Below are 22,680 nucleotides of genomic sequence, written 5' to 3'. Positions count from 1 at the left end.
AACAAACATCTCAAGGACATTGTGTCAGAACTCATGTCCTTTATCCAGATGCAGCTTTGCCACCTAAGCCCTGCTGCCATTTTGTTTTTAGAGAGATGAAGCTTTCTCCTTTAACCCTTCCAAGCAGCCATATTGGTTCACTGTTTTTGTAACAGTCCTCTATGACCTTTAACCTGCTAAGTGAGGCCTGTAGAGTCTTGAGATGGAGCTCTAGTCATTTCTCTGAGCTGAACCTGCTGGGGCATCTACTCCTGGGAACATTGGCAGCTGTCTGAGATGTTTTCCACTTGGGATTAATCCTTCTCTCGGTATGATGATGGACTTCAGATAGTTTGGAGATGACCTTCAACCCTTCCCTTTTTACAGCCCAATCAAAACTAGTTTAGTTTAATAAATTCAAGTTAAAGATAAAATGGTTGCACGCTAAGCACGTTTTATGGATAATTAATATGTAGTTTTTAATGACTCCACTCAGAATGAAAATGTTATACTGGGCCTGTCTCTAAAACCTGAAGATTAGCTTGTAAGCGCTTATTGGACCTCGAGCTAATGTTGTTAGCTAGCCTGAACTGAACGAACGACCCATAAAACCCAAACGGACCGAACATGGAGTCGATTCAACCTGCAGTCGCTCGGTGCTGGTCACAGACGGATTTTAATAATTCATCCGCGTGTGTGTGTGTGTGTGTCGTTTTGTTGCCTGGAGACTGCTCCCGCGTCTGTGGCCGTTGCTATAGTAACGCTGCCCCTGGACGCGCCACCGGATGAGAACCTTCTGGAACGCCGGTGAGTTAAAACGATAAAAAACGAGCCGTTCGGGTCCGGTTTTGGAGGTTCTTTGTGATTATAGAGCTCTAGGGACAGTTTGGACTCAGATATGGTCAGACGGGTAAAGTTCTAGCGACACCTGTTATTAAAAAGTCCACTTTTCAGGTCAAGTTCATTATTACTCAAGTGTTCTACTTTATATGGACTGAATATCTAAAACCGCCTTTTTACACAACATGCTAATTAATGCGTTCATATTTACGGAGCCCGCGAGTACGGAGCCCGCGAGGGGACATGGGGGATTTTTTTTTCTTGTGCGTTCTCACGCAATAGTCTTTGCGTTATTTCGCAATACTTTGTGAGATAGTTTCCAAACCAGATAACTGCAAAAATGAAACAAACACTACACCCGTTTTTGAGATTTATTGAGTTTTATTTTGAAATCTGCCTTAAATAAAAGGATCTTCAATCAGACGTAAAGACAGTTTTTATCTACAAGCTGTCAAACTACTGAACAATAAAACTGCACGAAACCACATCTGTGACACTTTATTTGCTTATTACTGCTGCATGATGGGTACTTTTTGTGCACCCCACTTTTGTTTTTCTCGTGATTCTTAAACTAAGTATTTAATCGCATTGTTGACAGCGTGTTAACCTGCATTACAAATAAACCATATCAATGACATATCAGTGCTGTTTGGTTTGTGAGCAGTTTGTCAAATGCACAGCTTTCTCAAGGTGATTGCTAAAGAAAATATCCCCCATGTCCCCTCGCGGACTCCGTACCGTAGACTTGTTTATGTAAAATATTTGTAAAGAAACATTTTGCGCCATATACAGGTCAAAGAACATTCAGAAATGTCGGTTTTAGTTTATGGTGGCAGTTTAGACCAGGTAGCTGTAAAGAGTGATCAGATGAAATAATTAATTATATATTTAATGAAAACATCATGTATTTTAGCTGCTAGCATCATTTCATAGATCCTCTCCTTGTTGATGAGGACGAAGCAGCTGATGTTCCTGATCCCAGAAAGGGTGCTTTAAAGCTGAGAGTTGCCATAAACCGCTCCTCTGTTGTCAACAATGGTTACATCCAAGAAAATCATGTCATCGTCGCCTTTCATCAAAGCAGCTTTACAGGCCCGGATATTATTGTTAGTTAATATATCAGAACTTGACAGAGAAAGGTTCTCCTGACTAAACGTTCTGGATACCTGAGAAAATCCTGCAAAGGTAACTCTTAAAGAAAAATCAAGTAAGAGATCTGGTTTGCACCAGTGCAGAGCTTGCTCAGAAAAGACAGCAGGTGTGAGTGAGGCAAAGAAGCCTGAAGAAACATCCAGGATTGGGGAGCAGAGGATGGAGTTATTTTTCCCAAAAAAGCCTCCTTCAGACCGTCTGGGACATCTGGAAAAAGGACTGTCCGGATAAGAAAAGGTGAAAGCTACATTGAGTTTAATGCTGATAGCATTTGTAGTTGTTTCTCATCCCACTCCCACAGTGTTGCCTAAAATCCATGCTAGGAATAAAGAGTGGGATCAAAAGATCCTCTAAGAGCATTTTCTCCCAACAATCCAGGAAGAGTTTAGTGAAGATCCGTGGTTGCCAGAGATGGTGACTTGAGTCTCAGTTATGTCACAAAAACGGAGACTTCAGACTTAACTTGGACTTGTCCTTCAAAGACTGGAGATTTGACTTAGAGTAGCAAGAATTGACTTGAGCACCACAAACAGTACAATGAACTTGGAGATGTTGGACCTGTGTCCAGGAAACTCCCCAGACCTAAACTCCACTAAGAACCTGTGGTTCGTTCTCTAAAATCAGGTGGACAACGGGATGAAGCTAAATGGCCGACCATCTGTCAGGACTTGGCCTAGAAGAGGACATCCCGCATGATGGCATGAAATGCAGAAGTCTTGGAAAAGAACGGTCGATGCTGTAAATATTGATCTTTTGCATAGAGTTCATGTATTTCATAAAGACCTTCGAACTGACAATCCTTATTATTGAACTTCAGTATCTCATAGAAACATCTCTGGCAATCAGATGTAACAAAATGAAAACTGTGAAACTGAAACTTTTGGCTACAACTGTACATTCTATAAATATCTATTTATTCTGATAGATTTATTAGTAATTTGCTCTTCTGTCCCTGAACCCAACATTGGCACCTATTAATCAGATCTGCATGTCTAACTTAAAGAATCCATGTTCAGGATATTCTGCTAATATTTCAGGATATTTCCACATCTGAAGCTGCAGCAGGATGTCAGCTCCTTCGCTGAAGCCCAGCCTGCGGCACAACGTCTCCGAGTGGCACAGCAACAACCAGCAGCTGTCCGGCACCGCTCAACACGACCGGCACGTTTCCCATGAGATCCGACAGGAGGCCAGGACGCTCCGCAACGAGACCCGCTGCAAGGTGGGACCACTGGAAGGTGGTGACTGTGGCTCAGTGGGAAGAGTAGTTATCTTGTAATGTGAAAGTTGTGGGATGGATTCCAGCTTCTTCCTGCCACATGTCGATTTGCCCCTCGGCAAGGCACTGAACCTGAAGTTGCCTACAGACCTGCGTATCGGCGTATAAATGTGTTTGGGTGAATGTTGCTCTGGTGTAAAGCACTTTGAGTGGTCGGTATGACTGGAAGAGCGCTTTATAAGTTCAGTCCATTAACCGTTTACCAGCAATCTGAACAGCTGGAAACTGAAAGCAGAAAGTTGAGATCCTGAGCAGATTTTGTTCATCTGTAAACCATTAACTTTCTGGTTGATTTTTGAAATCTTTAGTCACAACTTAATCAGTTTGAGAACTAAAATCAGACAAAAGCATCTATTGATCTAAAGTCTGTCTAGAATAGATCAAAGATCAATCCGATCTGTTTATTCCTCCGTTCGTCCGTCTGTCAATCAGAAGGGTTAGGAGTGAGTTTATAGTTAGATCAGAACCAGAACTGAAGGTGTCCAGGAAGGTTGAGGTCAGAACTCTGTTCAGGTCAGCCAGGATTCTCCACACCTGCAACCATGGAAGTAATTGGACCACCAGAAGTCATTGATCTGGTGGTGGGACCCTTCAGTTTTGGTTATATAGTTTATCTACATAAATAAATAATAAATAATGCAGCTTTCCTGCACCAAGGAGGGTGTCCTGGCTTCTTACATCCTGACTTGGGTCTCCATGTTCTCCATGTGCATATGTGGCTCCATGGTTCTGTCCAGGTACACGAGTTTCCCATGCAGTCCAAATGATGTCCAAGGTGGGTTAACTGGCTCCTATAAATTGCCCGTAGGAGTGATGGTCTGTGTGGAGCACTTAATTTGATCTTTTTTGTTGAATCTTGGTGGAGATTTAGTTAATTTGATGGATTCTTCGTGTATTTGTAGAAATAAAACAACATATTAAATTAGTTTTCTTTCGCATGTGCAGACAGTGTGGGATGAGAGCGACACGTCTCGCAGGCTCAGTGATCGGATCTGGGATGTTGCTCGGTGGAGGGACGTGTTGGAATGCTCTGCACAGAAAGTGGATGTGGAAATGGAGGCTCTCACTCTGGTGATTGGATAAGGAACCTTCTTTAGGTCTGTGTTTTCAGATGTGTTTCTCACCACGTTCTGCTGTGTCTTCTGTGTATATGTCTGTTGGGACAGTCCAAAGAGCAGAGTGAGCTGGCCCTGGCCGCCACCTCCATCCCCCTGGAGGTCAGCAATGAGTGCCTGACGCTGAGGGAGGGGCGGCGGGACTTTGAGCTGGTTAGCGACCCTGTGGAGGAGCAGCTGAAGAAGGAGGTGGAGCTGATAGAAGGCGTGCAGCAGCGTCTGCAGCAGAACATTGGGCGGGCCTTTGAGCAGCTGTGGTGAGTTCTACTGTGGATCTGATTTAACTCAGACTCTTTTCTTCCTCTGATTGCTGTTCTTCACTCTGCATACGAAGTGTCCTGCAGGAGGTTCGACACCAGCTGACCGCGGATCTGCAGAACAAGATGGAAGCTCTGGATATCGATATGTCCTGCCTGTCCCTCAACATGAAGTCGGCTAACATCTCCCTGAAGACAAACCCGACCCGGATTCCATCGTGGTAAAGCAGAACACTTGATGGTTTCACATTTCTAAACCTTGTGCATGTCAACTGATGAAATGTCCTGATCAATGCAGTTCCTCCACCCCCCAGGAGTGGGCCCAGTTCAGCCAGTATAATGTGGCTCGGGCCCACGAGGCCGTGCACAAGTCCCAGCAAATAAGAGAGGACATGAGCCTCAGCAGAGCGCAGGTGGGTGAGAGTTACACCAGCAGGGCAGAGATAGTCCATAACTGTGAAATGGAAGGAACATGATCCGTGATCTTCAACATTTTCCAAATAAACATCTGAAAAGTGTGACGTGTGTTTTGTATTCAGCCACAACTCTGATCCATCCAAAATGAAACCCATGGCACCCAAATGCCTTGTTAAGCTACCAGCTGTTTCTGGCCTCAGAGGTTCTCTAGAGAACAAGCAGCACCATGAAGACAGTGGGACACAGCAGACGGGTCAGGGAGAACATTGTGGAGAAGTTAACAGCAGAGTTAGGTCCTACAACATTTCCCAGAGCTCTGTTTAATCATCATCTGACCATAGAGAAAGTATGGACCACCTGCAGACCTACCAAGACCAGAGATGGGTTGAGTAGCAAAACATTACTCAAATGACAGTAAAAAAAGTATTTGGTAAAGAGGCTACTGAAGGACCCTGTAACTGTTTGATCTGAACATCTGATCTAATTTGTGAGAATAAAATATTCAGAAGAAGTTATTTTTACATTCAGGTATTTAGAAAATAAATTACAAAAGAGAAGAAACAAACATTTTCAAGGCAGGTTTTTCCCCAACATAAAGCTTCAAAAGACATAAGGTCAGAAGGTCATTTATATGTTAGAACAGTACTTCCAGTTCCAATGTCCACTGTTTACTGCGTATTCACTTGGCCTTCAGGAGGCCCGTGGTAGCTCTGGAGGAGCTTATTTAATGTGTATTTAACCCGGAAGGACAGAACTGCAACCTGGTAAAAGGCAGGACCTTCTGAGAGGAAGGAGAGAAGGAGCAATTTAAATAACAGCTAAGTAATCATGTTGCCAAGAACATTTAGAACTAAATAAACTCACAACATGACCAGAGATCCACAGTTCAGAACCTGTCCACAGGACAACTACAACTTTGATCTTTATGGAAGAGTGACAAGAAGAAAGATCTTATTAGAAGAAGTCCTGGTTACAGTTTAGCTACAAGCCATTTAGGAGACACCGCAAAAATGTGGAAGAAGCTTCTCTGATCAGATACCAAAGCTGAACCTTTTGGTCTACATGCTACACACTGTAGAGGAAAACAACACGCAGGTCATCCTGAACACACCATCACCGCTGTAAACATGGTGGTGGCAGCATCATGCTGTGGGGATATGTTGATCAGCAGGTGCAGGGAAGCTGTTCAGAGATGATGACCTAAGTTCAGGAATATCCTGGAGGTAAACCTGTTGGAGGCTACAGAAGACCTGAGACTGGGGTGGAGGTTCACCTTCCAGCAGGACAACCACCCTGAACATACAGCTAGAGAAACTATGGATGGTTTAGATCAAAGCAGATTTATGGAATAAGAATGGCCTAGTTAAAGTACAGACTTAAATTGAAATGGGATTATGTGGCAAGACTTGAAACCTGATGTTCTCCATCCAGTCTGACACAATCATGTCCTACATTGTGTTGATCTGTCGCATAAATTCCCTGTAAAATCTGATGTTTATGACAAAATATGGAAAAGTTTACTTGTGAATACTTGTACAAGGAACTGTATAGACTCATTAGTAAGACTTTGTGTGTCTGACCCTGTCTAACCCCTGGAAGTGTGTGGGCTTGAAGCTGGGCTTCACTCTGATCAGTGGAAAATGTTTCTTCTTTAAGGTTTGGTTTGTGTTTCTCGTAGCTCCATAATGAGATGGAGGCCCAGCGCAGAGCCACAGAGTTTGCTCTTCGGAAACGGAATCGCCACGAAGAGCAGGCCCGAGATGACCTGCAGTGGCAAATTAAAAACGTACGACATGAACCACAAGAGCTGGTTTTGTATCCATCTCCAGGTGTTCCTGATGTGCTTCTGTAATTCTATACAGACTGAGGATGAGATGGCAGAGATGGAGGGCGACATCCGGGGGCTGGACGCAGACCTGCAGGCCAAGACTGTGTCCCTGATGCTGGCTCACACCCGACTGGAGACTAGGAGCCGCAGGTCTGGCGTGGACCTGTGCCGCGACGAGGTCTGCGTGAAGCTTGTGTTGTTAGCAACTTTGAATAACTTAACAGAAACTTTAAAAGTTGTTCATCTTCTTTGTTTTCAGGTGCAGCATGGCCTTGTTGCTGAGGTTCAGCAGCTGGAGGCCACAATCCAGGCTCTGAAGCAGAAACTCTCAGAAGCTCAGTGAGTTCTTCTCCTGATCTCCAGATCAGTTTTATTTGGTCAAGAAAAGTAGTGGCAATAGCAGTTTGTTGTGGAGCTTTTCTCTGCAGAGACGCAGTCAGAAGCTGCTTTTGGACGTACAGTCGTGAGTTAATGTTGTTACTTCTGTCAGACACTCTCTGCAGAAGATGAAGCTCCATCACAGCCGCATGCAGCAGGATCTTTCCAGAAAACAGGAAGCCCTGTCTCTGGAGCAGCGCAGCATGCAGACCAGGACCAAGACCGTCATCACAAATCCATCCGGCACCAATAAGCCTACGGTGCCGCTGGTTCCGCTCATGAATTCAAGCAGGAGGAGCAACCTTCAGCTGCTGGCCCAGTGAGGAGATGGACTCTGTGTTTGTGTTTACCTGAATTTCACCTGCAGCACATTCCCAACATGCCACATCCTGTGGCTGACCGAGAGCCAATTAGATTTCAGTGCTCCTGTTACCTTGACGACAGGAAGCATCACTGTGTTTGTTTTGGTTTGTTTTATGTTATTACTGCTATGACCTGACCACAACCAGAACCCAGACATACGACCTCTAGAAGTCACCAGAGTCATATATTTAAATCCAAATGAAAAGTATGAAAGAAAGATTTTGATAATAAGTGTGAACATCAGATCAGTAGTGAACAAGGGAGATGTTTGACAGATAGGAGGGTTGGTGCTTTAATGTGCAAACAACACATCCCCTTGTCTGAGAAACTGACCAGGTCCTCAGACAAGGAGAAGGGAATTCACAACAAGTTCTGACCTGGAGTCCTGACCCAGCCTTCAAAGCAGCTGGACCTTCGTGTGATTGTGGATCAGTGGTTCTTCAGGGTTCCTGCAAGGGCCCTTAACTTCAGGAATGAACCACTGTTGTGTTGACAAGAACTTCCTTCTAACTGAATGTTTTAGTAGAACATAGTTCTTCCTGTACCCTCCCAGAACTTACAGAGAACCGTTTTTAGAACTGACTTACAGGTTACTTTGCAAGAAGGCATTTCTTCAAACCTGCAGGGTACTTGTTGGGGTCATAATGTTTGCTCATCCTATCAGGTTACAAGTAAGTGTGTGACGTGTTTGTTATCCTACCGGTACCAGTGCGGGGCTTCAGTCAGTGGAAGTTACTCTGTTGTTCCAAAGAAGAGAGGTGAACTCACTAACAAGCTAACAGCCAACCTGCCAGCTCTGTGGAAAAGTAGTTACAGTAAAAGATGGCGGCTCAACAAACCAGTTTCACCTTCTATGAACTAACCACCGGCCTCAACAGCTGCAGGGTCACTTTCCAAAACAAACCCACTAGTGAGATTGTTGCACAAGGCCTAAAAGGGGTGCTGACAAAACAGCTGCAACAAGAGGAGCACACGGTTCCCATGACAACAGACAGTGATGCTAATGTTGTCGGTGGATAAACAGCTGTGAATAAATGTGTTACTGTTGTGCTCCAATCACTTGATTAGTGATTACAGGACTGGCTGCAGCGCCCCCTTCAACAGCGGCTGGTTCTGACATACAGGAAACATTCCCAGAATATCATTTCTCCCATTTTCTGTCAGGCCTGAGAGCGCCATCACCAGGGCTTATGGTTGAAGGTTGAATTACCTCAGGATGATACAGCTGCTATGATCATTTAGTTAAGGAGCATGTGAGTCGCTACCCTGAACATCACCAAAAGTTGAAAATGGTTAAATTCTTACTTTGAAGAATAATATAAGCATTAAACGTTTCGCTGTTTGACGGTAAAAATATTCTCTACGGTAATGAAAGATAAAATATGATGATAAAAGCACCGTTACGAGTCACTTATCTGACATTTATTGTAAAAACAGCAACATTTCAATTAAAGATTATCTGTTGATCATTACTGATAAACATAAATAACCGCAGCATTAAGACTTTTAAAGCGGTGTATGTTTTACTAATATTCCTGTTGGACGAGAACTCCTTAATAATGACACATTGTTCATATTGCCATTGCTGAGTAACTGGTGTTGAAAATGAGACAAATATATTAATATCATAATGTCCACTAATGTAGTTATAATTTCTCTAAAAATACTTTTTTTCATAATTTCGTCTGTAGTGGTTCCTGAGTTTTATAAATTGGTCTATTTGGGGAAAATGACAAAAAAATAGATGATTTTTATCCATATCGAGCACCTTGAGTTACCTGTAAGTTTCACAAAGTATCCTGTAAGTCCCTGGAAATTCTTGGAAAGTACCCTGTAAGATCCAAGGAATTATTAAAATGTACCCTACAAGTTCTAGGAAAGTACCTGAGAAATGCTTTAAAGTACTCTGTAAAGTCCAGGAACATACCAGAAAGTACCCTGGAAATTCTTGGAAAGTACCCTGTAAGATCCAAGGAATTATTAAAATGTACCCTACAAGTTCTAGGAAAGTACCTGAGAAATGCTTTAAAGTACTCTGTAAAGTCCAGGAACATACCAGGAAGTACCTTGGAAATTCTGGGAAAGTACCCTGTAAGATCCAAGGAATTATTAAAATGTACCCTACAAGTTCTAGGAAAGTACCTGAGAAATGCTTTAAAGTACTCTGTAAAGTCCAGGAACATACCAGAAAGTACCTTGGAAATTCTTGGAAAGTACCCTGTAAGATCCAAGGAATTATTAAAATGTACCCTACAAGTTCTAGGAAAGTACCTGAGAAATGCTTTAAAGTACTCTGTAAAGTCCAGGAACATACCAGAAAGTACCCTGGAAATTCTTGGAAAGTACCCTGTAAGATCCAAGGAATTATTAAAATGTACCCTACAAGTTCTAGGAAAGTACCTGAGAAATGCTTTAAAGTACTCTGTAAAGTCCAGGAACATACCAGGAAGTACCTTGGAAATTCTGGGAAAGTACCCTGTAAGATCCAAGGAATTATTAAAATGTACCCTACAAGTTCTAGGAAAGTACCTGAGAAATGCTTTAAAGTACTCTGTAAAGTCCAGGAACATACCAGGAAGTACCTTGGAAATTCTGGGAAAGTACCCTGTAAGATCCAAGGAACTATTCAAATGTACCCTACAAGTTCTAGGAAAGTACCTGAGAAATGCTTTAAAGTACTCTGTAAAGTCCAGGAACATACCAGGAAGTACCTTGGAAATTCTGGGAAAGTACCCTGTAAGATCCAAGGAATTATTAAAATGTACCCTACAAGTTCTAGGAAAGTACCTGAGAAATGCTTTAAAGTACTCTGTAAAGTCCAGGAACATACCAGGAAGTACCTTGGAAATTCTGGGAAAGTACCCTGTAAGATCCAAGGAATTATTAAAATGTACCCTACAAGTTCTAGGAAAGTACCTGAGAAATGCTTTAAAGTACTCTGTAAAGTCCAGGAACATACCAGGAAGTACCTTGGAAATTCAGGGAAAGTACCCTGTAAGATCCAAGGAACTATTCAAATGTACCCTACAAGTTCTAGGAAAGTACCTGAGAAATGCTTTAAAGTACTCTGTAAAGTCCAGGAACATACCAGGAAGTACCCTGGAAATTCTGGGAAAGTACCCTGTAAGATCCAAGGAATTATTAAAATGTACCCTACAAGTTCTAGGAAAGTACCTGAGAAATGCTTTAAAGTACTCTGTAAAGTCCAGGAACATACCAGGAAGTACCCTGGAAATTCTTGGAAAGTACCCTGTAAGATCCAAGGAATTATTAAAATGTACCCTACAAGTTCTAGGAAAGTACCTGAGAAATGCTTTAAAGTACTCTGTAAAGTCCAGGAACATACCAGGAAGTACCCTGGAAATTCTTGGAAAGTACCCTGTAAGATCCAAAGAATTATTAAAATGTACCCTACAAGTTCTAGGAAAGTACCTGAGAAATGCTTTAAAGTACTCTGTAAAGTCCAGGAACATACCAGGAAGTACCTTGGAAATTCTGGGAAAGTACCCTGTAAGATCCAAGGAATTATTAAAATGTACCCTACAAGTTCTAGGAAAGTACCTGAGAAATGCTTTAAAGTACTCTGTAAAGTCCAGGAACATACCAGGAAGTACCCTGGAAATTCTTGGAAAGTACCCTGTAAGATCCAAGGAATTATTAAAATGTACCCTACAAGTTCTAGGAAAGTACCTGAGAAATGCTTTAAAGTACTCTGTAAAGTCCAGGAACATACCAGGAAGTACCCTGGAAATTCTTGGAAAGTACCCTGTAAGATCCAAAGAATTATTAAAATGTACCCTACAAGTTCTAGGAAAGTACCTGAGAAATGCTTTAAAGTACTCTGTAAAGTCCAGGAACATACCAGGAAGTACCTTGGAAATTCTGGGAAAGTACCCTGTAAGATCCAAGGAACTATTAAAATGTACCCTACAAGTTCTAGGAAAGTACCTGAGAAATGCTTTAAAGTACTCTGTAAAGTCCAGGAACATACCAGGAAGTACCTTGGAAATTCTGGGAAAGTACCCTGTAAGATCCAAGGAATTATTAAAATGTACCCTACAAGTTCTAGGAAAGTACCTGAGAAATGCTTTAAAGTACTCTGTAAAGTCCAGGAACATACCAGGAAGTACCTTGGAAATTCTGGGAAAGTACCCTGTAAGATCCAAGGAACTATTCAAATGTACCCTACAAGTTCTAGGAAAGTACCTGAGAAATGCTTTAAAGTACTCTGTAAAGTCCAGGAACATACCAGGAAGTACCCTGGAAATTCTTGGAAAGTACCCTGTAAGATCCAAAGAATTATTAAAATGTACCCTACAAGTTCTAGGAAAGTACCTGAGAAATGCTTTAAAGTACTCTGTAAAGTCCAGGAACATACCAGGAAGTACCTTGGAAATTCTGGGAAAGTACCCTGTAAGATCCAAGGAACTATTAAAATGTACCCTACAAGTTCTAGGAAAGTACCTGAGAAATGCTTTAAAGTACTCTGTAAAGTCCAGGAACATACCAGGAAGTACCTTGGAAATTCTGGGAAAGTACCCTGTAAGATCCAAGGAATTATTAAAATGTACCCTACAAGTTCTAGGAAAGTACCTGAGAAATGCTTTAAAGTACTCTGTAAAGTCCAGGAACATACCAGGAAGTACCTTGGAAATTCTGGGAAAGTACCCTGTAAGATCCAAGGAACTATTCAAATGTACCCTACAAGTTCTAGGAAAGTACCTGAGAAATGCTTTAAAGTACTCTGTAAAGTCCAGGAACATACCAGGAAGTACCCTGGAAATTCTTGGAAAGTATCCTGTGATTCCCAGCAATATTGCCATCTGGAGTTTTAGACTCTATGCTAGCAGCAGCTTGTAACAAAGACATAATATGTTCCTATATATTTCCATTTTATAGCTGAATCAACAAAGAGCTCCTGAAGATGACCGTTTGAAAGTATGATTTTAGCTCCAAGGTGTTTCTCAAACATCTGTTAGCAGAGAAGCTGGCCTGCAGGAGATAATGTGCTGAAGGCTGATGGACCTCACAGGTCTTTGCTGGATGTGTTCCTGTTTCTTATAGACTGTTTATCTGGTGCCGGCCGTTTGTTCGGACCTGACAGCGTTTGCTCAGTTGAAAATAACATTCTGAGTCCAAGAACAAACTTGATCAAGAAAATATGGCTGATTGAGTTCAGAAGGTGGATGTTCTTTCGTTAGAACATTTCTTGATTAATGCTCTTTAAATATCAGGATTACATATTAAAAACTAAAAGCTGTCTCCAAGCACCATCAGCAGGTAACAAGTTGGAGGTTTCTTGTTTTTGAGCTGAAATATTTGATTTCTTTTAAACATTCTTGAAATGTGATTTAAAGCCTTGTTTTTCTCAGATTTATTCCACCTGCACATGTTTATCTAAAATTCGCTCACGTCTTATCAACCATTTGCTTTAATGGCTTTGTCATGGTGTTTGATCAACCGCTGCTGCTAGAAGCATAAAGGCTGTGATAAGGACGGGAACTCTGACTCTGCTTGAGATAAATAAAGTGGTAAACAGGCTCCTCGCCACAATAAATCTCACCTGACTCTGTTATTTTTGTCCATCCCTAGTTTGAGGACCACTGAAAATTGTAAAGCCAGAAGGTTTTTGTTTTATTTTTTTTTGGTTCACTTTTAGAGTTTTATTTATTGGTCTGGGAGATTATCAGGGAAGAGGAGTATGAGAGCTTAAGTGAGATCAATATTACCAGCTGAAACAGAAACCATCCTGAGTACACAGCAGCAGAACCAAGCCAACACTAATGCAACTAACACTTCAGAGTCCTGTCAGAAGGCCGGCTCGGTTCTCCACACAAACACCTCCTGTTGTGATTGCTTTCGTGGAAGAACATTTCTGGGTATCTCAGGTTTCCTCTGATAAAAAGCCTCAGTGATTTTCTGCTCCATTTTCTTTACCAAAAGCCCCCAACATGACACATCCCCTCTCTCCGTCACAGGAACTTTCTCGCCATCATAAAACTGTTAGAAGCAACTGTATGCCCCAAAAATATCTCCCTGGCCAAGAGCCCAACTTCCCCTCATCGACCATCACTGAGGGCACATTTACAGTTTTACTGCCTGGTCCTCCAGTCCACTCTGACAGCATGTGCTTCCTAACCGCTCAGATTATTCTGAATCATTTCACTTAAGGGCCCAGATGCTACCTGTCTGCTGGCCTTTGCTGAGAGGGTGATTAAGTCAGGCTGGTGTTGGATAAATGCGCCATACTTCTGCCTGAGTGGCTGCGTCTCCTTATCTGTCATCATGTCGTGTGCCTCGCCCCCAACGCGCCCACATCTTGGCCACCGCCTCCTTTGTTGCTGTTGTTACCTGATGGTGAGCTTTTACTTCTGCATCAGAGATGAGTGTGGACCAAGGAGAAAGAGCTTGGCTCGCTTTTCACCTCTATCCCACAGAACTTGAGCAGAGATCTTTGAGCTTTAGCAGACTGGTCTAAAGAGATGGATCTTACGGTCACCGACTATGTTGCTCTTTCTGTTTACACCTTCACCTTCTTGCTGGGGCTTCCTGCCAACCTGCTCGTCTTCTTCGTGTACATCCGCAAGGCTCGTAAACATGGTGCCACACCAAACGTCGTCTACGCCCTTAACCTATGTCTGGCCAACCTGGCGTTTATGGCCTGGCTGCCCATCAAGGTTTTAGAGACACTTCTGAAGGACTGGATGCTACCAGCACCTGTGTGCCCAGTTTACAGCTTCTTCCTCTACTGTTCTGTGTACGTCAGCTGCCTCTTCATTACCGCAGTCACGGTGGGGCGCTACCTCAGCATCGCCTTCCCCATCATCTACAAGAGATACCGCCGTGCACGACTGTCCTGCTTCATCTGCACCATCTTGTGGGCGTTGGTGATTGTGCACCTTGGGGTTGGCCTTGTGGCTGAAGGCGGGGCTTACTTTGTTGGCGTCCAGGATGATGTCTCTGCCTGTTACAACTATTTCAACACGACGCAGCTGAAGATCCTGCTTCCTCTTCGCTTGGAGATGGCCATCATCTTGTTTATTTTGCCTCTGGTTGTGACCTGCTTCTGCACGCTGCGCTGCGTCTCTCTGGTGTGGCGCTCAAATTTGCCTCCTCTGGGGAAGAGGAGAGTCCTGGCGGTGGCGCTGTCCACGCTGGCTGTGTTTGTAATCTGCTATGCCCCCTACAATGCCTCGCACATTGTTGGGTTTGTTCAGCAGGAAAATGTTAAATGGAGAGCTACAGCAATGCTGACGAGCTCCTGTAATGTTTTCCTGGAGCCAGTGGTGATGCTGATGCTTTCGCCTGTTGTGTCGAAGGGCATCCTAGGAAGAATCTGTGGCCAGCAGAGTCACTTCAGGTGGAGCGATGGGTCTCGACATCGAGGAAAACCCACCCATGGGTTTGCAAATATCAAGGTGCCACCTACAACGTCTGAGAAGGTGCAAACAGAGGTGACAAAAGAAAGTCAAGGATACACTGGCGAACAAAACAAACCAACCATCTTTCATATTCACGTCTGAACCAGCACAGAGTGCTGTGGAAGAAAGACTGCAGAACTCTGATGAACACAGTCATGAGATACCGAGGACTCGTGTGGTTTCACCAGTTTGCTGATGGTAAAACTTGCCTCATGTTGTAGTTTTACGGTGACTCTTGCACACTGAGAGCAACGATACTCTAATAATCCTCTCTAAATAAATAAACTATCTGTAAGATGGCATGAGAGTTGAGTTTCTATAAACACAAAGCCTTTTATCAAAGCAGTGGTGACCTTTGAGTCAGACAATACGTTTAGAGACAAATCGCTCTGTTTGGCGTCTAAAAAGTCCCAATGAGTCAGGCGTACCCCCTGAGTGGTGGGGACTCGGCGTGGATTTGCCGCTCGCTGTCTGCGGACATTAGAGGTTTCATCGTCGAGCGTACCCAGGGAACCAAGGCATCATCGGACCAAGAGGAAGAGCTAATTTGCCTTGTAGCTTTGGAAAAACCAAAAGAAAAGAAGGTTGTATATAAGGCCATGGTATAAACCAGACTAGGGACAAGGATGGACAACCTGTCAGCGCGGCACAGATAGTGGCAGTGAGACTGTCTGCGCCTCACCGACAATGTGTCCGGTTGATGTCCGCCTCGAGTCCGAGTGGACGCCCTTGGAGTCATGTACGCCTGGCCATGTTAGAGCCTAAACCAGCAGTTATTCAACGTGTCATTTCTCCATGGTTTGGTGAACAGATTTAAATAAAAAGGGATTAATCAAATTACAGCTCTGACAAATATTTAATATTTAACAATAGTTTCATGTCTAAAATAAATGAATTGCTTTACTAGATAAATAAATGTTTCTAAATCATTAAACCGAAGGTTATTCTGAGAAACCGTGTCTGTCTGGATTATTGTCCAACAAACATAAAGGAAGGAGTGTTTTTTTTTTTACTTTTTTACCTAACTGGATGTTTTCTGTATAGCGCCCCAGGTGGTTTATTTTTATAACTGCGTGAAAAAATCAATTGAATTAAATTGAACTATTTCCTTTTTCGTCTTCTTTTTGAGCTTGGCTTTGTTTTCATGGTTTTATGTTAGCTTAGCATTAAATAGCATATTCTAGTTTATTTAATCTTGATTTATTTAATTTGATCTTATTTGAACTGATAACTTGAAGATTGATTTACTTGATTTTTATTTTACCTTAGCTGAGATTGTTTAGGATTACTTTATTGTATCTTCAGTGATCTTAGTTGATCTAAAACTGAATTTATTTCTTTTGATTTCATTTAGTATGCTATAGGTTAGTATAATTTAATGAGCTTAGCTTAGATTAGCTTTCTTTACCTTAATTTGTCTAGTGTTTTTTTAATCATTTTTGTGTATCTTGACTCATTATAAATATGGCTTTGCTTATTATATATTGCTTTATGCTCACCATCTTTGATCATCTTAAATGTGGCTTATCTCTTTTTATTTAGCATTTTCTTACCTTAGTTTAATTTAGCATACCCTTAGCTTTACCTTAGTTTATATTGGCTGATTTCAGGTCAGTTCGCTTTTGTCTTCGTTATCTTATTTTATCTTTGAATATCTGAGCATATATCATAGTTTACCTTATTTTAGTTTTTCCTGATTCTACTTTATCTTTGTCTGAGCTACCGTACCCTGTTGGTGGTCAGACGCCTCAGAGATCCTCCGGTCCTTGGTCCCCAGAAGCGATCACACACTTTATCTAACTCTGACTCTTAAAGGAACGACTCTCAAACAGTTTCTAACGTTTAGTTCCTTTAATCTAAATTAAGGAATGATTACAGAGATCAGCGCTGAGGTTCCCGTCTGTTAGAGGATGATGAAGAGCTTCGATAGAAGGTCACATATAGTTTTATATTAATGGATGTTTCCTCCCTCAGTGATTATCAGTAGACTATGTGTCACTATTGTGGTGTCTATCTGGTAGGTTGTGTTGTAGCGGGTGTACATACTTAATCTAAGTGTGCTGTAGGTTTCTAATCAAACCAGTTATACCGGCTGCTCCACCATCAAACCCAGTGCCCCAGCTTCAGGTCGTTCATGACAACCATTGGGCCATTTATAATTGTAATGTGTTTCTATAAACATTCTTTTCTAACAAAAAGGAAACATTAGAACTTATACTTTATTTTACTATAGTATAAATGGGAAAAACAGCTATGAATCATATTAATAAAGGTTATTTCTAACAAGCTGTTATATTGTAGCATAGCGTAGCATACCATATCTTAGATAGGTTTAGTTTAGCTTATTTTCTCTTAGTTTAGTTTGCTTTATTTGAACTGATTTTCCTGTTTTTTCTAAACTTAGTTTATCACATGTTGAAATTCCTTTACACTGACCTCCACTGAGTGCATTTTATCCTAGTTTTTATTCTCTTTCTTTGTATTAGCTTACTGTATTATTTTTACTTAGTTCCTTATTTTGCTTTTCATTCACATTATATTAGTTTACCTTAGCCTAATTCAGTTTTCCTACTTTAGTTCAACTTAACTCCATTTAACTTAGTATTATATTACTTTTCTCGTATTCATTTAGTTTACCTGACCTTTCTACTTTACTAATCAAGCTGGCATTAGTTTATTTCAGCTTAGTTTACTTGATCTTTTATTTCTATCTTAGCATCACTGAGCCTTTTTAATTGTCTTTTATAAGTTTAGCTAGTTTGACTTTATTTCAGGTTTTTTTGCAAACCTTAATCATCTAATTGTATTGTAACCATTTCTACCTTAACTTTTCAGTTGACCTTATCCTGCCTCACCTAATAAAACCTTAATGTGCCTCATCTTATTTTGTCTAGGATTAATTTAACTAATCCTGTTTTAGTCTGGCTCATATTACCTCAGTTTAGATTAGTTAAACACATTTTAGTAAATCTTTGCTCGGTTTTCATCAAAGATAAAAAAATGATCAAGAAATAAAACTACAAAATCACAGAAGTGCCAATTAAACAATCAGTAAATACAACTACAACAATTTGAGTGCAGTAGATCACAGATGGTTAACTCAAACTGGACCCACATGTTTGATTCCCATCCTGTATTTAATGCAGGTATGCAACAACTCTTGGTTTTTATCTTAATAAAAACATAAGTACTGTTTGTCCAGTATTCCTGGGATCTGGTGAACAAAAATGGTCCCGAGCAAAATTCTGAAGTTACCTTAAAAGTTTGGCCTCCAGTGGTCACCAAGGTCGTCTCCTATCCGTCTTACAGCGATTTTCACACGACCACATCCTATGATAAACTGCATCACCCATGTTCTCCCTTTGGTTGCTGGGAGACCATGTTTAGAGAACAGATTGCGTCCTGAAGTTGATTAAATTTCCGCAGTTGGAGCATATTAAGCATCGTCTTGAGTTTCGACTAAACAGTCTGACTCCTGAAACTGAAGCCAGCGGTCGCAGGGATGGAGAGTTTGGATTTTCGACCTTGATCAAGGTAAAAACATCTGTGCATCATTTAATTTCTTCTTGGTGGAGCTTTGTTACTGAAATTGTGTCTGAAAGCTGCAACATTTCCAGTGTGCAGCCTGATTGGTTTCCTGATGGCTGTACTGTCATCTTCATCTTTAACCTGTTCGATGATGCTGTTCAGTTGTTTTTATGGAGCAAAGGTGAAGAAGAGGAGGATTAGAAAACAGCTGATGAGAGAAGCATCTGAGGAAGTCTGGTGTCTCGCTTCTGTTTTCAGTTTTTTTTTAATCATCTTCAAAGATCTGTAAAAAATATGGTTTTGTGCTTTTAAAGACTAAGCACAGATTTGACCCGGTTCTGTTTGGTAGCTGGCTATGGAGTATTTCACTTTCAGTAAATTTTCACCATTTCTCTCCTAAATGAAGCATTAATATTTCCCCAAACTCCAATTAAACCAGGTGAATCTGGGCAGTTCTTCAGTACCACGCCACATTAGTCAGAACCACAGCTTGACGTGATGATTATTCTGGATCTAAGCTTTTAGGGCAGATTCCTTGAGGAAGCGGGTGTCAAAGTGGGTCAATGTCAAACCTACAGCCCAACCTGTGGAGCTTCTGTTGGCAGCATTTATCCCACACAGATATATTTAATTTATATTCTGTTTATTTTGATGATTCAGGTTCACATCTGATGAAAACAATATTTCTCAGAAAAACATCAAAGAAAAGATATTTAATCCAGAAATGTGGAGCTAATGAACAGCACCTCCGTCTTCTGTACAGCATCTGGACTCAACACTGGATCTGGGCTCCTTTTGCATGAATTACTGCATCAATGCTGTGTGACATGGAGGAGATCAGCCTGTGGTTCTGCTGAGGTGTTCTTGAACCCCAGGTTACTTTGATGGGGATCTTCAGGTCATCTGCATTGTTGGTTCTGGTGTCTCTCATCTTCCTCTTGACAGAACTCCATAGCTACTCAATGAGGTTCTGGTAAGACCAACGTGTTGGCTAGTCAAACACAGTAACACCATGGTCATTGGACCAGCTTTTGGTACCTTTGGCAGTGTGGACTGGTCCCAAGTACTGCTGGAAAAAGCTTGTCAGCAGGAGGAGGCATGAAGTGTTCTAAAATGTCCTGGTGGATGGTTGTGTGGACTTCAGAAAACCCAGTGGACCAGAACCAGTAGGTGACATGGCACATGTGTAGGATCCGTCTGTGTGTTGTGGTTCTGGATGCGCTGACTCCAGCCTCAGTCCAATCCTTGTGAAGCTTCCCCAAATCCCTAAATGCAGTTCTCCCTGCCGCTGGTTCTGTTTTTCCTACCACACCTTTTTCTTCCACTCAACTTTCTTGGAATATGCCTGGATACAACTCTTTTTGAACAATCAGCTTCTTTAGCGAAGACCTTTTGTGGCTTTCCTTTGTGGAGGGCGTTAATTACTGTCTTCTGGACGTCTGTCCAGTCAGCAGTCTTCTCTATGATTGTTTAAGCCTAAAGCTGAATGTTGGGTTATCAGCTGAAAGGCTGAATCTTAAATCTTTACAGAAAACACTGAAGAGTATCACTCTGTGTGGAATTAAGCTATATGAGAAATAAATGTACTTTCTGATATTTGAATTCATCAGGACATGTCTGTGTTTCCCCCCAGACTGCAGCAGATGATGATCTTAACTCATCAGATCTGATTTTGTTTTCTTTCACGCAGCTTCTCTGAAAACGTGTCCCTGATCTGAGCAGCCGCCATGTTTTACAGTCGCCTGCTGCTTTCTGTCTACATCCTCACCTTCCTGTTTGGGGTCCCTGCCAACATCCTGTCCTTCATCACCCTCTGCCGGAAGGTGTTTCGCAAGGGGGTGCCCATCGATGTCCTCCTCCTCAACCTCACCATCTCAGACCTAATTTTTCTGGCCTTCCTGCCATTTAAAATGAAAGAGGCGTACGACAACATGGCGTGGCTGCTGCCCTACTCACTGTGTCCACTGACTGGGTTTATCTTCTACGTCACCATCTACAACAGCACGCTGCTGCTCACAGCTGTGAGCGTGGAGCGTTACCTGGGCGTGGCCTTCCCCCTCAGATATTCTGTGTGCCGCCGGCCTCGCTACGCTATGTGGGCCTGCTTTACCTTCTGGGTGTTGACCTCCTGCAACCTCAGCATCGTCTACGTCCTGCCGTACTCTCAGTGGAGTTACGGCAGCAACACCAGCAGTCCTGTCCAACCTCCACCCACCTGCTACTTGAATTTCTCAAAGGCTGAGCTCGAAATCCTGCTGCCTGTTCGTCTGGAGCTCTTCCTTGTGCTCTTCTGCATCCCCTTCATCATCAGCTGCTTCTGCTATGTCAACTTCATCCTCATCTTGTCCCGCCTTCCCAGCATCAGCCGGAGAAGGAGGCTGCGATGCATTGGCCTGGCACTCGGGACGCTGATAGTGTTCACCGTCTGCTTTGTGCCTTACAACGCTTCCCACGTGGTGGGCTTCGCCCAACAGGAGAGCCAGGAGTGGAGGAACCTGGCGCTGCTCTCCAGCACCCTCAACGCCTGCCTGGATCCATTTATCTTCTACCTGTCATCAGCAGCAGTCAGGAGCATGCTAAACCGCTGCTTCAGGAGGATCACGGCCAAGATGCACATTCTGGGGTGTGCGCATCCTGGAACTCCTCACCGTCTTCAACACCAACTGTCGAGGTGTGAAAATTACAAGGCAGAAGCTCCACCCTGAAGAACCTGACACAATTTACACATTTATAGCTTTAAAGAATGTCGTTCATGATAAAGATGTGGATAAAGTGAAGCTCCTGAGAGCGATCTTCTGCAGGCTGTTCTTAACCCAGTAACCTTCCAGTATGAGCAGTTGATTTTGTTTGTGCTGATTCTGCTTTTCTAAGCAGCAAATCCAAAGCTGAGACTGAGTGATCCTCTGTTCTAGGACTGCACGGTACTAAGAAAACATGCCATACGCAACACTGTTGGTGAATGCTGCGACATAACGACATGAGTTGCTATAAATAAACAGATAATTCAAGTTTTAATGTCTGTCTGCTGTGGGTTCATGGCAAACATCAACCCAAGGTTATGAGTTGTTTGGAAAAATACTGGAAAAATAATTAAATTTGATGTTTTAGAACCAAAAGTTTCATTGAAAAAGTTGCTTCTTCTAAAAAGTCTTTTTGCTGCATTAAAGACCAAATATACTGCAGGCAAACAGACCCTGAATGCATGGTACTTCCATAATAAGCTAATATTTAGTGTAGCTCTAAATAATATGCATATTGCATATAGTGATATTGCAATAACAATAAATGTGTGATACATTGTGCAGCAAACAAGTAAAACTCACGTGTATTTGTCTTTAATTGTAATGTTCATCCTAACTAGGGTCAACATTACAACAACAGTTTAACAAAAGTAACATAGTCTGAACTCAAATTGTGCATTTTAAGCTCTAGAAATGATCCCTGCGACGGTTCTGTATCCAGAACCATCATCCATCACCGACTGATAGAACCACATGGAGCAGAGACTACTGTGGAGAACCTTAGTTCAGCTCTACAACAGAGAACAGCCTGATGTTAACCTCAGAGGAGTCAGCTTCTCTGGGCTCAGAGGCTTCTGGGATGGACCATCACACAATGAGAGCATGGATCAGTTCTTCAGATGTTGGTTGGAAAAGGAACATCCAGGCTGCTGTGAGGAACCAGTCCCTGCAGCCAGGCTCAGTGATGGGACGGTAAACTGTCTAAAACCTGCAGCCTCCAGTGAGAAGCTTTCCACTTTCAGTAGATGAGCCGGTCTTGGATTCAGCTCATGGACACATCATGTTCCCACCTCTCCCAGCTCTACGTAATCGAATCACCAACAGGACAGTAAACAGAGATGTCGTGTTTACTCTCACACCACCTGCTCAGGAGCTGCTTGTCACAGACAGGAAATGGCTGCAATCTGATCATCCGACAGTGTTTGAAGTACCTTCAGACCAGAAAGAGTCAGAGTTTACAGTGGGGCCTGAACACACCGTGGTCTAATCTCCGTGTTTACACTGCCTGCCAGCTGATATGACATCCTCAGCTTTTTAATTGGTGAAATCCTCGCTCCCATAAAACACTCCAACTTTAAACAGTGACTCTGTTCCTCTGAGTC

The 22,680-nt window shown here is 42.4% G+C and overlaps 3 protein-coding genes across 4 annotated transcripts; all 3 read left to right on the top strand.

Moving 5' to 3' along the window:
* The first annotated feature begins 339 nt into the window (after positions 1–339).
* Positions 340–9,287, top strand: tekt2 (tektin 2 (testicular)). The gene is made up of 10 exons (XM_047383405.1): positions 340–786; positions 3,009–3,193; positions 4,196–4,321; positions 4,417–4,622; positions 4,700–4,843; positions 4,921–5,035; positions 6,718–6,825; positions 6,902–7,045; positions 7,127–7,206; positions 7,358–9,287. Exons 2-10 carry the CDS (start codon positions 3,038–3,040, stop codon positions 7,566–7,568), a joined length of 1,290 nt encoding a protein of 429 aa, XP_047239361.1. The 5' UTR covers positions 340–786; positions 3,009–3,037; the 3' UTR covers positions 7,569–9,287.
* On the top strand, positions 7,441–21,696 carry LOC124879097 (free fatty acid receptor 3-like). Of its 2 annotated transcripts, none has more exons than XM_047383408.1 (2): positions 7,441–7,564; positions 20,248–21,696. In XM_047383408.1, exon 2 carries the CDS (start codon positions 20,285–20,287, stop codon positions 21,260–21,262), a length of 978 nt encoding a protein of 325 aa, XP_047239364.1. In that variant the 5' UTR covers positions 7,441–7,564; positions 20,248–20,284; the 3' UTR covers positions 21,263–21,696. The 2 variants fall into 2 exon arrangements, with proteins under 2 accessions (XP_047239364.1, XP_047239363.1); XM_047383407.1 differs by lacking the exon at positions 7,441–7,564 and adding an exon at positions 17,930–18,563.
* si:dkey-211g8.9 (free fatty acid receptor 3) lies at positions 13,298–16,059 on the top strand. The gene has a single exon (XM_047383406.1). The coding sequence runs from the start codon at positions 14,091–14,093 to the stop codon at positions 15,129–15,131; it is 1,041 nt and encodes a 346-aa protein (XP_047239362.1). The 5' UTR covers positions 13,298–14,090; the 3' UTR covers positions 15,132–16,059.
* Positions 21,697–22,680: the final 984 nt, after the last annotated feature.

This window comes from Girardinichthys multiradiatus, chromosome 13 (assembly GCF_021462225.1).
Source record: "Girardinichthys multiradiatus isolate DD_20200921_A chromosome 13, DD_fGirMul_XY1, whole genome shotgun sequence".
In the NCBI taxonomy this organism is placed as follows: domain Eukaryota; kingdom Metazoa; phylum Chordata; class Actinopteri; order Cyprinodontiformes; family Goodeidae; genus Girardinichthys; species Girardinichthys multiradiatus.
Note: the sequence above shows the minus strand (reverse complement) of the source record. Positions and strands in the feature narration are given on the sequence as shown.